General features: G+C 58.3%; 1 protein-coding gene across 27 annotated transcripts in view; it reads right to left on the minus strand.

Annotated features, from left to right (window-relative positions):
* The window catches only part of BIN1 (bridging integrator 1), a 46,987-nt gene that overhangs the window by 20,345 nt on the left and 14,319 nt on the right, over positions 1-12,323 (minus strand). For all 27 annotated transcript variants that reach the window (XM_081141958.1, XM_081141954.1, XM_081141946.1 and 24 more), the window contains exon 2: positions 3,620-3,700. In XM_081141958.1, coding sequence (XP_080998084.1) covers positions 3,620-3,700 — 81 coding nt within the window. The remainder of the gene's footprint in view (positions 1-3,619; positions 3,701-12,323) is intronic.

The following is a 12,323-nucleotide window of genomic DNA, read 5'->3' on the forward strand; positions in this document are numbered from 1 at the left end:
CCCCACCCTCTCCTTTCTGCACTCCTGCATAGACAAATGAGGCTGTCCTCATCAGGGCATCACCCCCAGGCCAGGCCTGGCACCCAGCTCCACTCAGAACTCAGCAGCACCGCCTCTCTGGCCACAGACACATACTGAAAGCCCACTGTGTTCCCTGCACCATCCCTGCTGTGGGAGACCTGGGCCTTAAGGGACATTCATCCTGAGACTGTCAACACCTATCTGTCCAGACACTATTCTCAGCCCTGTAAGGAAGTTAGGAAGACAGAGAACCCTCCCCCATGGACAGGACACTGGAGGCACGTTTACGATGGGACTGGCGTGCAGCAGGCCGGCCCTCACACAGCCATGACCCGGGTGACCAATGAGTACAGAAAACAGAAACAGGGGCAGGGGACAGGGGCACCTTGTTCCAAAAGCTTAGGTGGTGCCCACGACCAGCGGGCTCCTGCTGCATCATGCCAGGGATGGAGGGCGCCCTACCAGGAGAGGAGATCTCTCGAAGGGGGTGGCCTTGCCCAGGTGCAGGGAAGGGTGGGGTCATGTCCAGGACTCTCAGGACACGGCCCAGCTGAGAGAGAGGGTGTAGGATGTCAGAGAAAAGGTTGAAGAGGGGGGTGGGCCAGGTAGTGAAGCTACCATCGTGCTGGACCTGATCCGCTGGGGGTCACTCACCAAACACAGCTTCCCTTCCTGCCAAGCCTCCATCATCCCACCCCGTCCCCACCGGCCCCCAGTGCCTGCATATACTGCACCCTGAGGAAGGCGTCGCCCCTGGTGTGAGGTGCTGCGCTTGCCTGGACACCAGGCTGTACCAGGGCCCCTTGTGCCTCCCAAACAAGGCCACACTGTCAGTAGGCACATGGGACACAGCTGCACAAGGAGTTGCCCAGAGTCTGCTGCCCACGTGCAACTGCAGTTAGGCCTCTAAGCCAGCTTCGAGGGCAGTCTCCAGGGTCGGACATAGCCTTTCCCCATGGAGCTGCTTCCCACAGGGCAGGGCCCAGGCTGGCCAGCACAGAATTGTGCGCTCACTTCCACACTGGCTCCTTCGGCCCCCAAGTGGCTGTCTGGGAAACCAGTCCCAGCTGCCTGGAGCTCTAGCACACTTCTTGCAGAGCAGCTGGAGGAGGGTGAAGTTCTGCACCCACTAGCCCTTGGCCTGCTCTCCGGGCTCCAGAGTCTGGAAGGACACCACAGCGCAGGACCAGCGCCTAGCACAGCTCTGTGGTGGCAGCTTGGCCAGCACCCACGTCTCTGCTGTACCTCCCTCCAAAAGGTGATCCCCACCACCCCTGAAGACTGAGTCCCCATCTTCCCAGTGGGTCTAGGGGGTAGGAGCATCCCCTCCTGCGTGGCCCCCGTTGGCTCCAGCTGCCTCTTGCCACGTGCATCAGTGCCAGAGGAGCTCTGCTGACAGCCAGGAATGCCTACCTGGAGCAGAGCCTGGGTGGGCCCTGGGATAGGAGGGGTAAACAAAAACAGCAATGATGAGTCCTGGGGTGCAGGCTAGAGTGGCCCCCTAGGACTCTGGATGCTTCCGGGGCTGCCGGAGCTGGGTTTATAGGACTCAGAGACAGGGAACACAGCAGACATCCAGGATTGCTCAGAGCAGGAACAGAGGAAGGGATGCACTGTGACTAGTGGTAAATGGGATCAGTAGGGGATGTGAGAACAAGTGACATCAAAGTGACCTACACCTTCTCCTAAAACCCACTTCCATAGGAAGGGCTAGGAATTTGCTTCCTTGAAGACCATACTCCCTGCCCTGCCAGCCCCTGACCAGCGCCAGGCCCCCTGTGCTTGGGATTCACAGATAAAGAGCAGGAGGCCTCAGCTTCCAGACTTCCCACGCTCAAGCTTTACCCACTTTCCCAGGGTCCTACCAGCCCCGCAGGTTGGCAAGGCTAAGCCCACTTCAGCTCCCTGAATTCACTCCCTCCAGAATAGAGACCCTCCCAGCTTTCTAAATCCTGACACCCACCCCCAGAGCCTAGTCACCCCCACACACCAATCAAATCCAGAACTGCCTGGCCACCTAAACCCCCAACGGAGGTTACCCCAAGCCTCAAATGGAGAACCCAAGTTCACCCCCTCCTGCTACCACCCCTGATCCCTGAAAAGCCAGCCACCTTACCCAACCTGAGGGAGGAAAGAGCACCAGCTCAAGTGGCCACTCCATATCCATAGCCAGGGAGCTACCAACACTGGCTACCTTAGCCCTGGCCTCACTGCCCGGCCCCTCTGCCCAAAGATCAGCGAGTGGCTCCTGGCCCAGAGGCATGGTTCTGAGCAACACATGGGAAGAGCAACCCTCTGGTCAAGCTGTGAGGCCAGGCCACGGAGAACCTCAGCTCCCAGACTGTGCTTTCCTCACCTTCTGCCAAACAGCCCAGCCTGCTCTGGGGCAGCCCCTCACCCCTACCCCAGGCTGCAGCTCAGCGGCTGCCCTAACACTTCTCTCTAGGCCAGCCAGTTGCCCTCAGAACTGGGGCTCAGCTCTAGTGTGGGACCCTGAGTGGAAAGACCTGCATTTAAAATCCTGATCCCCACACCAGCTGTGTGGCTTTGGCAGACCAGCTTAATCTCTCTGAGCCTCAAGTGCCTCATCTGTAAAATGCAGAGAACACTAGCATCCGTTCAAAGATGCAAGGCTCACATATAAGGCACATCACAGTACCTGGTCCACAGCAGGTACTCTAATAACACAATGCCCGAAAAACTTTCGCAGGAGCATCCCACCACTGAGAACGTCAGCTGAGCAGGGGATGTGCTCTAAGGGCTTACAGGAGACAGAATCAGAAGCAAACGCTTCAGGTTTCTTGTTCGACCATCTATTTCGCAGATGAGAAAACTAAGGCCCAAGGAGCAGGGGCTCACCCAGGACCACAGAGGCAGTCTCTGCCATGGTGCCTACCAGAGCCCTGAAACACCTCCTATTGATGGTCTGGCGGATAAGCAGCCATGGGGGCTCCTATCCCTGCCCTGGGAGTCTCTCAGCTAAGCTCCTGAAGAGGCCCTTGGGCCCTCTCCCTGCATGCTCCAGGGCCCTCTCCCTGCATGCTCCCCAGCTCTCTCCCTGCATGCTGCCCAGCTCTCTCCCTGCATGCTCCAGGGCCCTCTCCCTGCATGCTCCCCAGCTCTCTCCCTGCATGCTCCAGGGCCCTCTCCCTGCATGCTCCAGGGCCCTCTCCCTGCATGCTCCCCAGCTCTCTCCCTGCATGCTCCAGGGCCCTCTCCCTGCATGCTCCCCAGCTCTCTCCCTGCATGTTCCAGGGCCCTCTCCCTGCATGCTCCCCAGCCCCTGGCCAGTGGGTTGTCAGAGTTCTCCAAAACAAGGCACCTCTAGCTGAGTTCCATTCCAGCTGCAGAGGTGGTGGGTGGGTGCCTTCAGTTCATTCTGAAGCCTCAGACATGGACAAGGAGAAGAGAGTGGCCTGGTCCCTCCCAGTTCCTAGTCTGTGCCCAGTGATCCCTCCTCCAGGAAATCTCCTGTGACCTTGCCAATCCCTTTCTCCAAGCTCCCCTGCTCCACATATTTAACTCTTGACAGTTCCCACCTGGCAGCCACAGTCCATTTTTCACAAGCTCCCTAAGGCCAAGGGCTACCCACACTCACCAGCTGCTTATTGAAATTCTGGACACACTGTTCAAACTGCTCATCCTTTGTCTCATCGGCCTTCCCCAGTTTCTGGAGGACCTGCAGAGGCAGAGGAAGAAGAATAGAGTGTTGCCCTGAGAAAGAGACTAGCCAAAGCAAGAATGCCCAGTTATCAACACCACAGGCCTCTCCCCAAGCCAGCCAAGGTCTGGGAGGCCCACGGCCAACAGAACCAGCCCAGGGTGCTGGGACCATCAGGGCAGAACTAAGTCCATCAAGTCTTGAGACCCACCTCTCTCCAGGGCCTGTCCACCAGCCAAGAGGAGGAACTTAGGACAGGTTTGCTGTAGTGACTGAAACCAGGAGGAGGGGGCTTCAAGACAGGGTAAGGAATCAGACGTCCCTCACTGCTGATCTCACACTGCACCCCTGGGTGCTCCACCCCCACCCTGGTAGCTGAAAAGTGAGCTAATCACAAGGGCTCCCCGACAGGGCTCCATGTCCTGGACTCAGTCCCTGGGCTGGGAGGTGACTACCCAGGATGAGGAGGGCAGGGGGTGGCCAGGGGTCAGGCTCTTCATGTCACTAGCAGTCAGCTCCCAACCTGACTAGATTCTCAGGTATGACACACTCTAACCACCTGCTCCCTTGTACACAGCCCAGGAGGCTATACAGGGCACATGCACACAGACTCTCTCTCTCTCACACACACACACACACACACACACACTCACAGCCCACAGGGTCACAGCCAAGGCCACACTCTGGGGAGGAGTGGAGGGCAGAGGTGGGGGGTAGCAGAGGTGGAGGGCAGAGTTGGAGGGCAGAGGTGGGTAAAGACAGAGAGAGAGAGACACCTAAGGCCAGAACAGGAGCCTGAGCGGAAGCCCTGACCAGAAGGGCTGGCCCATCAGGTTCTCCCAGATTCCCCTCTTAGGCCCTGCTCCCTCCAGAAGAGGAGGAGAGGGGGAGAAGAGGGGAAGGGGCAAGGGGGACAACTGGACAGAGAGGCACAAAATAAAGAGGCAAGGAAGGAGGGTGAGGGCCATGGGAGAAGAGCAGAGAGAGATGAGAGGGAGGGGAGCAGAAAGGGGATGCTGAGGCGGAGATGGGGGTAGGGTTTGCAGGGAAAGAGAAGCTGAGACCAAGGCGGAGACAGAGGCTGCCATCTACAGCCTGGGCAGGCACCTCCATGAAGCGGCACAAAGAACAACACTAACATGTTCCGCAGAGGCAGTGGTCAAACCCCAACCAGAGTGAGAAGGAAACAGGTGGCGGTGGGCGTGGCAGGCAGAGGGGGAAAAGCTGGGACGGGCCAAGGATGAGCACCCAATAGGGCTGGGCCGCACGGGACCAGGGGAGCCACCCAGCAGCTGTGAGGCCAGCAGGCCACCACCAGCACTCCCCTCGGCTTTGTTCTCCCTCCAAAGACCCTGAAGTGCACTACACTGCCTGGAGCACCAGCTCTGCCCACCCAGGCTCGGGTCCTGAGGGGTGCCCAGATCCAGAGCAGACCCCGACCCTTCCCACCCAGACTGGCCCAGGAAGGCCTGTGCCTCCCTACTGCTCCTTCTATGACTGGCCCAGGAGCCACAGCAGGCCAATCAGCTCTCAGGTGCTCTCTCTTCTCTTATCACGTAGTACATTTGGCCACCTCTTGTCAAGCACCTGCTCTGTGCCCAGATCCAGGCACCTCTGCTGGGGCTGTAGACATTGGTCTAGCCCCAAGAGAGAGGGAGGCACATATACCTGTAGGAGCCCAGGGCAGAAACTCCATCTAGTCTGGGCAATGAAGGAAGACTTCCTGGGGAAAGCAGCAGCTCAGATGGAGAGAGAGCTTACAGCAAAGGCAAGGAGATCAGAAAGATGAGGTGCATTACCAAGGAATTTCCAATCACTCAAGGCAACTAGAGGCCACATAGGATAGGAAGGGAGAGTGTGAGTTGCGGGAGAGGCAGGGATGGGCACTGGGGGGTGGCCCATGAACAATTCTGTGATGCACGGTCAGGATATGGTCTATTGGGCAAGTGCAGCTGGACCAAGTGCTGACACTAAGGTAAGGGGAGGAAAGCAAAAAAGCCACCACCACACCCATGGGTCCCATTTCCCATGGCAGCCACCTCCATCTGGTCCTGTGGAAACACAGTGGAGCTGCAGAGGTGCCTGAACTTAGGTAGGTAGTTCACCCCTATCAGATGCCCACCACCACCAAAGAGAGAAATGGACCCATGGGAAGGAAAGAATGTCCAGAAATCAGTGAGGCCACCAAGTAAGCCAGAGGGTCCCAGGGAGCAGGATCAGAGTCTGGCCAGCCCTCCAACCTGGAGGACCAGGGAGGTGGACTGTCCACCCCAACTTCTCCTTCCCCCTGAGTAAAAGCACTCAATCAGCAAAGATCTACACCTGCCATCCGGACTCTCAGTGCGCACAGAGACACACGCCCGCCCCATTCCAAGATAGCTGTGTGCTCCAGCAGACGGCCAAAGCCAGCAGGGAGACTTTAGGACTTAGGAGAGGCCAGCTACAGTGAGGCCAGGCAGTGAGAAGACCCTGGAGCAAAGGGACTCTTACTATCTTCAGCCTCAAGGGCTTTGTCTGGAAAATAAAGAGAATGTTAGCACCCACCTTAAGGCTCATGTCTGTATAGCATGTCTCTGTACCTGGCCCACAGCACATATTCAAGTAACAGTGAGCCCCTAAAACGCCTTCAGAGCAGCCTTCACACAACTAGGGGCCAGAGCTGACAACAACTAACCCTCACACCAGGTCCAGAATGATGACATCTCAAGATGCTGGACAGAAGTCATACGCACACACTGTTCATGTGTGCAATGGCATGCATGTACACACAGCAAACTCCTATTCATCCTTCAAAGTCTTGCTCTGGTGATACCTCCTCCGTGAAGCTGCCCCAGCTGCGGACCACTCTGTACCACTTAGGGCCTGGGAACTATTCTCCTCACTGCTGTGCAATGGTGCCCGAGTGTCTGCTGCTGGCCCTACCCCAGCCACGTGAACAGCCTGAGGTCAGGGACAGTGTCCAGCTCTCTGTCCCCAGCTCCTATATAGGGCTGGGCACAGGGCAGACACACATGCTCTTGGTGGTAGCTGGTGAAGCCGAGCCATGGGCTTTGAGGGCAGAACCGTGACCTTGAACAAAACATCCCATCTCTCAACCTCAGGCCCCTCTTATGGTCATGTGCGAAAAGTACTCAGCCTAATGCACGGAGAGCTTGCCAGGAGAGGCAGCCACCAGAACTAGAATTGGCATTTGTGTTAATCTGATGCCTGGTAACCGGGGCTGGCTCCAGTGGGTCCCAGCCCTGAAGCAGCAGTGTGGAGGAGGTAACCAGCTCAGGAGGCCCTGGGTGACCTTGGGTAACTACTTAAACCTCTCAGTGCCCCACCTCTGACACAGGAGTAATACCTGTAACCACAGCGTGACAGAGGCTCAGAAAACAGCCCAGCAGATGCACGCTGGTCTTGGCCTTGTCTAATCCTCATTTAAATCTCCCCCTGTTTTAGAGATGAGGGAAGGAGGGCGATGGCTTGGGTCCCTGTCTGCAAGGGGCTCCCAGTGTAGCTACTGGAAGAAAAATCCATCTGAGCCCACCTGCCTGAGGGCAGGGACCAGGACACAATTCAGTCCGATAAAAGCCCACAGCCTCAACTGCCGCCTGATTCCTATTCCCACCCTCCAAAACGGGGGCTGCTGCCACACCCCAGCAGCCGCTGGGTGCCCAGACCATAACCCACTCCCTCCCTGCCATCTCAAAGCTGCTTGGCCACTCCAGGATCTGTGCCCACCTCCATGGGGAGGCCCTAAGGCTGCTGTCTCCAGTCCCCACCAGCCCTTCACCCAGGACGGACACACACACACACACAGACCCTCCACCAGCAGAGGGAAGCTGTGGCCAAGGCGTGGGCCCTGGGGACACAGGTGCTCCACCCATTCAGCACAGTTAGTGGGGCCTCCCTGTGTCAAGCTCACAGACAGACCACTGAGAGCAGCAGGGGCCTGGGGTGTCCAGGAAGGGCCCAGCGCAGGGCTCAGGGAGTGTAGGATGACCAAGCTGGGTTCTGAAGGCTGAGCAGAGTTAGGTTAGGAGCGCCCGATGGCACAGTCAGGATTACCACTCTGTGGGGGGCTGTGCATCGGGGGGAGCCCAGGCCCTCCTATGCCACACTTCTCATGCACTTATCACACGTCTCCCTTTGTAATAAACCACGGGAGCCTTTTGCTGAGGGGACCGAGGACAGGCACACAGGCCCCACCACACTAGGTGTCAGCCCAGCAGGAGCGATCGCCAGCCATCCAGAAAGCCTCCTCTGTGTCACCCGGTTCCTGTCAGCACACCCTCAGCTCAGCCAGATAGGAGCAGGGCTGCAGTGCCTCCGAGTGACACTCTGAAGAGACAGGGCGGAGAGCACGGCGGGGACAGGAAGGAACCTCCTCTGACAGCACCCACAGCCCGCCTCTGAACCTGGGCTGTGAACAGGGCCAGCAGCCCCACCCTAGGGGAAGGATGGGGGCTCACCAGACACAAGTGAATGCCCCTTGAATGCCCCTTGGGGCCCAGGCTCAGCAGGGGCTCCTTGTGGAGGAGAGGTGCTCTTTCCCCAGCCTCTCTGCCTCTCCGCCTCTTGGCTGTGGCCTTTCTCATAGCCCGGAGCATGGCCAGAGGCCTACCAAGCCCTGCCCTCTCCTCCCAGCCAGCACCCAGCCTGAGCACAGGCAAACCCTCGTGGACACCTGCCCCTGCACAGCTGAGCTGGGTGGCCACCAAACCCACAGCGCAGGAGGCCTGGGGCCGCTTACTTGAACCAAGAGAAGTTTATCACTTCCTGCCCACCTGAAGTGCTCCCTCCTCACAGGTGTCTTCACCTCCGTGGCCAGATGGCGGTGAGCAGACAACTCAGGACCAGAGCCTAAGGTCTTATAGTGAGGACTGAGCACTGAGCACCACTGCTCCCAAGCTCCAAACCTGGAGGACAGGCACTGGCAGACCTTGCCCTGCCTGCACCATGCCGCGCCCGCCCGGAGTAGGTAGGTGAGTGTGTGCCGGCCGGCCTGCTGTGCCGAAGCTGGGTGGCCCAGCTGGGGCTGCCGATCCTTAAGCCTGGCCATCTCCTCTTGGGCCTCTGACTCCCAGAGCAGGCAGACCTCACCCTGGCAGTGACACATGCCCACATCTGAATGGTATGGCACAGGGCAGGGAAAAGTACCTTCTAGAACCTAAGGCTGGGGAGGAGGGAAGACCGTGGGAGGCAGGGCCCACATTTGCAGTCAGCCCTGCTCTGAGGCGCTGGGCCATGGCCGGGTCACAGCTGCTGCCGGAGGCACCTCACTCGGCCACCTCTCCCTCCCCCAGAGCGCCCCCAGAACTCCAACCCACAGCTACACACACTCTCACACGCCCGAGGGGGCTTCATCCCGCTCCCCGCGAGGGACCGCCACCCAGCTGCTGAAACCCCAGAGGGCCTTCACCTTCCTCATGGTCTTCAGCCCTGCCCGCGGCCCCGTCAGCCTTGGTTGGAGTGAGCCCCACAGTGACGGGAGGCGCCACCTCACTGCTTCCTCCCAGCAGAGCTGTGGTCCGGGGACCACAACAGGACGCACTTCCTCACACCCTCCCACAGGCTCCCAGGCGGCAGGGCCACACAGGTGGCAGGCAGGTGGAAGCCAGGTTTTCCCACAGCTCACTCAGCACACACAGCTGGGTTCTGTGCTGGGGTGACCCCCAAGGAGGGAAGCATGAGGCAGGGCCGCTGGAATAGGGCCAAAAGCCACCAGTGGCCACAGCTGCCCTCCCCCAGGCAGATATCCCAAGATGGGATATTCTGCCCGCGGATCCCTGGGTTTCTGGCTGGCTCCTCACACCCAGGGCCCTTCTCCCCGTGCGTGCCCAGCCATGCTGGAGAGGGTGCTGACTCCCTGGCTGAGGTTACAGCCCCTGCGAGGGATCTGACACTGGCATGGCCTAAGCCTGTCCCCACAGTCCGCCCGGAGCCCAGAAGCCATTCAGGCAGGGTCCCAGGAGTGCCTGCGAGACAGCAAGGAGGAGGGGAGAGAGGTGAGCCCAAGGCCCACCCCTCACCCCCCACTACATGCCACCTGCCCCCCCCCCAGTCTGAGATAGGAACCTCAAAAGAAGCTGAAGGACAGCACAGCAAGCTGCTAGATACCCTTCCCCATGCACCAGGGGGCCACACCTGTCTGCTCTCTCTCTCCACCAGCAGTATGGACGGCTGGCTTATGTTGGCTGAATCACTGCCAAGCAAGCTGCAGACATTGGGACCCTTCACCCCTGAATACTCCAGCACACTTCCTAAAAGCGAGGATGCTCTTCTAAATACTGCAGCGCCATCAGCACACCCAGTATAAGCCCAGCACTTGTTTAATACTAGTATCATGCAGCCCATTCTCAAATATCCCTAGTTGTCCCCCAAAATGTCTCTGTTGTTTTCAGATCTCGGATTCAACATGGTTCACACATAGCTTTTCAATGTCATGTCTCGCCTCCTTTAATCCAGAGTACTCCCCCCACATACCTACTGATTATTTGTTATTGCATACATTTTTTTCTATTTCACGATACCGACATTTTTACAAGTATAAGCAAGTCACAAAGAGAATGCGCCACACTCAGATTCTGATTATTTCTTTGTGACTACGTTCAGGTCAAAACACTGTGCTGGCAAGAAGACCGCAGAGGTGATGTGTCCTTCCGGCCGCATTCCAAGGGAGATGACCACTTGATTTGCTGTGCTTGGCCCCCCAGCGGGCAGTGCCCACCAGGTCTCTGCGGTAAAGGAAACCTGCCTCTTGGTAATCGACTGGTCGTCCGAGGGGCGATACACTCACTGTGCAACTTTTCACACAGCACCTTTACTACCCATTAATACTTTGCTACTCAAAGCAGAGTCCACGGACCAGCAGCATCACAGTCACTGGGGGCCTGGCTGGTACAAACACAGAGCTGTGGTGTCCCCTTCCCCATCCCGATCTGCTGAGGAAGACCCTGGTTTAGCAGGTCCCTGGAGCTGAGTGCAGCCTGAAGGCGGAGAAGCACCGCAGCTCTTCTCCTGACCCGGCCGTCCGGTGCTGCCACCCCGCTGCCACCTGTCCTCGGCAGGCCTGGCGTTCCACAGAGGACAGCTGGCTGGGCCTCTGGGGAAGGGCTGGAGACGTCACCACGGACTCAGGTCTCCATTTTGCATTAATGAGTTAGAATCTACTACCCTTGTTATTCTTTCTGATGCTCAAACGCTCCTAAATCTGGCCAGTGGGAGGCTGTGGACATGTCCCTATTTGTCTTTGAGAACTTCCTTACTTCCTGACATCACAAGCTGCTCCAGGCTCAGCCCTGCTCTCCTTGCCCTGCCCCAGAATCAGCCATTTCTCCAAGGAGGCCTTGTTCCCTTCAGGGGGAGGTGTGCCCATGGCTGCAGGATGTCCTTGCTCCTTGGCATCTCATTCCATCTCCAGGCCACGCCAGCGCTATCTATGCTCATCCCACTTTAGAGACAGCAGAAGTAATGCTGAGACCCTGAGGAATACGACACCTGGCTAAGCAGCAGCAAAGTCAGAACTCTGGCTTTGTGGTGGTGAACAGGTGTGGCTCAGATCTCATCTGCACTGGAAAACCAGGCAGACCGACAGCCCGACAGCCGCCCTCTGGGTCCATTACTGCATCCCAGTCCGGGCCCTCAGCCCAGGCTGCTCTGGCCAGTGACAGCACGGTGGGGTTGTAGCTCTGGCCAGGCCTCTGTAGGGCCTTCCCTCCTGGGCCTCTTCTCCTAGGTGGGCTTGTGGGAGGCACCCCACCTAGCGAGTGACTGGACGAGGCAAAGTGCTGAGGTGGCCTGGGGCTGGCCAGGGCCAGACCTGGGTACTCTGAATCCTACTCCTCTCGCCAGGTGCCCCTCCTAGGATGTGGCTCTTGACCCCAGGCTGGTGGGTGACTGCATGAGGGGGCAGCTTTGTCTTCTCATCCAGCCCAGGAACTCGGTCTCTCCCCGCAGCGCCAGAGCACTCACTCACAGAGAGGAGCCAGAGACTCTGCCTTCAGAGCAGCAAAACCATCCCCCCCCCCCGCCCCGCTGCTGGTCATCACCACAACTGGGCCCTTGGCTTGAGAGGGGACCGTGGAGAGTGGGGCTAGAAAGAGAGGCCTGGCCCCCTTGGGACGGTGTCAAGCCCTGGACCCCTTGGCCTAGCTCCAGCCCAGCTGGAGAGAGTAGCAGCTGAGGCTCCTACTTGGGAGCAGCGCCCAGGGTCCATCCAGAGAGGAAGTTCAGGACACGTAGCTGAGAGGCTTTGGCCAAAAACAATGCCTTAGCCTCCTATAGCACCAAGAGGCTCTGCCTTAGAGCTTCTCAAAGGCTCGATGACTTTTTAAGAAAGATAAATATTGAAATGCTGGCCTTGGGCAAGAGCGAGGAACTGCATTCCATCCCTAAGAGGCAAAAATGCTCCTTAGCACCAAGACCCCACGTGCCCCCTCCACACACACAGGTCCCCTCTGCACACACACAGGCCCCATGTCCACGCAGCAGGCACACCCAGCACTCACATGTTCACATGCTGATGCTTACCACCTGTCTGTGCACACACTCACACATGTTCCCCAACAGGACTCCTGCAGGAAGGGGGCAGAAACCACGAAGACTGCCACAGAGCCAGGCAAGAAGCAAAGCCAAGGGCAGGAGGAGATGAGCA

This window comes from Miniopterus schreibersii (genome assembly GCF_964146895.1).
Source record: "Miniopterus schreibersii genome assembly, chromosome: 7".
In the NCBI taxonomy this organism is placed as follows: domain Eukaryota; kingdom Metazoa; phylum Chordata; class Mammalia; order Chiroptera; family Miniopteridae; genus Miniopterus; species Miniopterus schreibersii.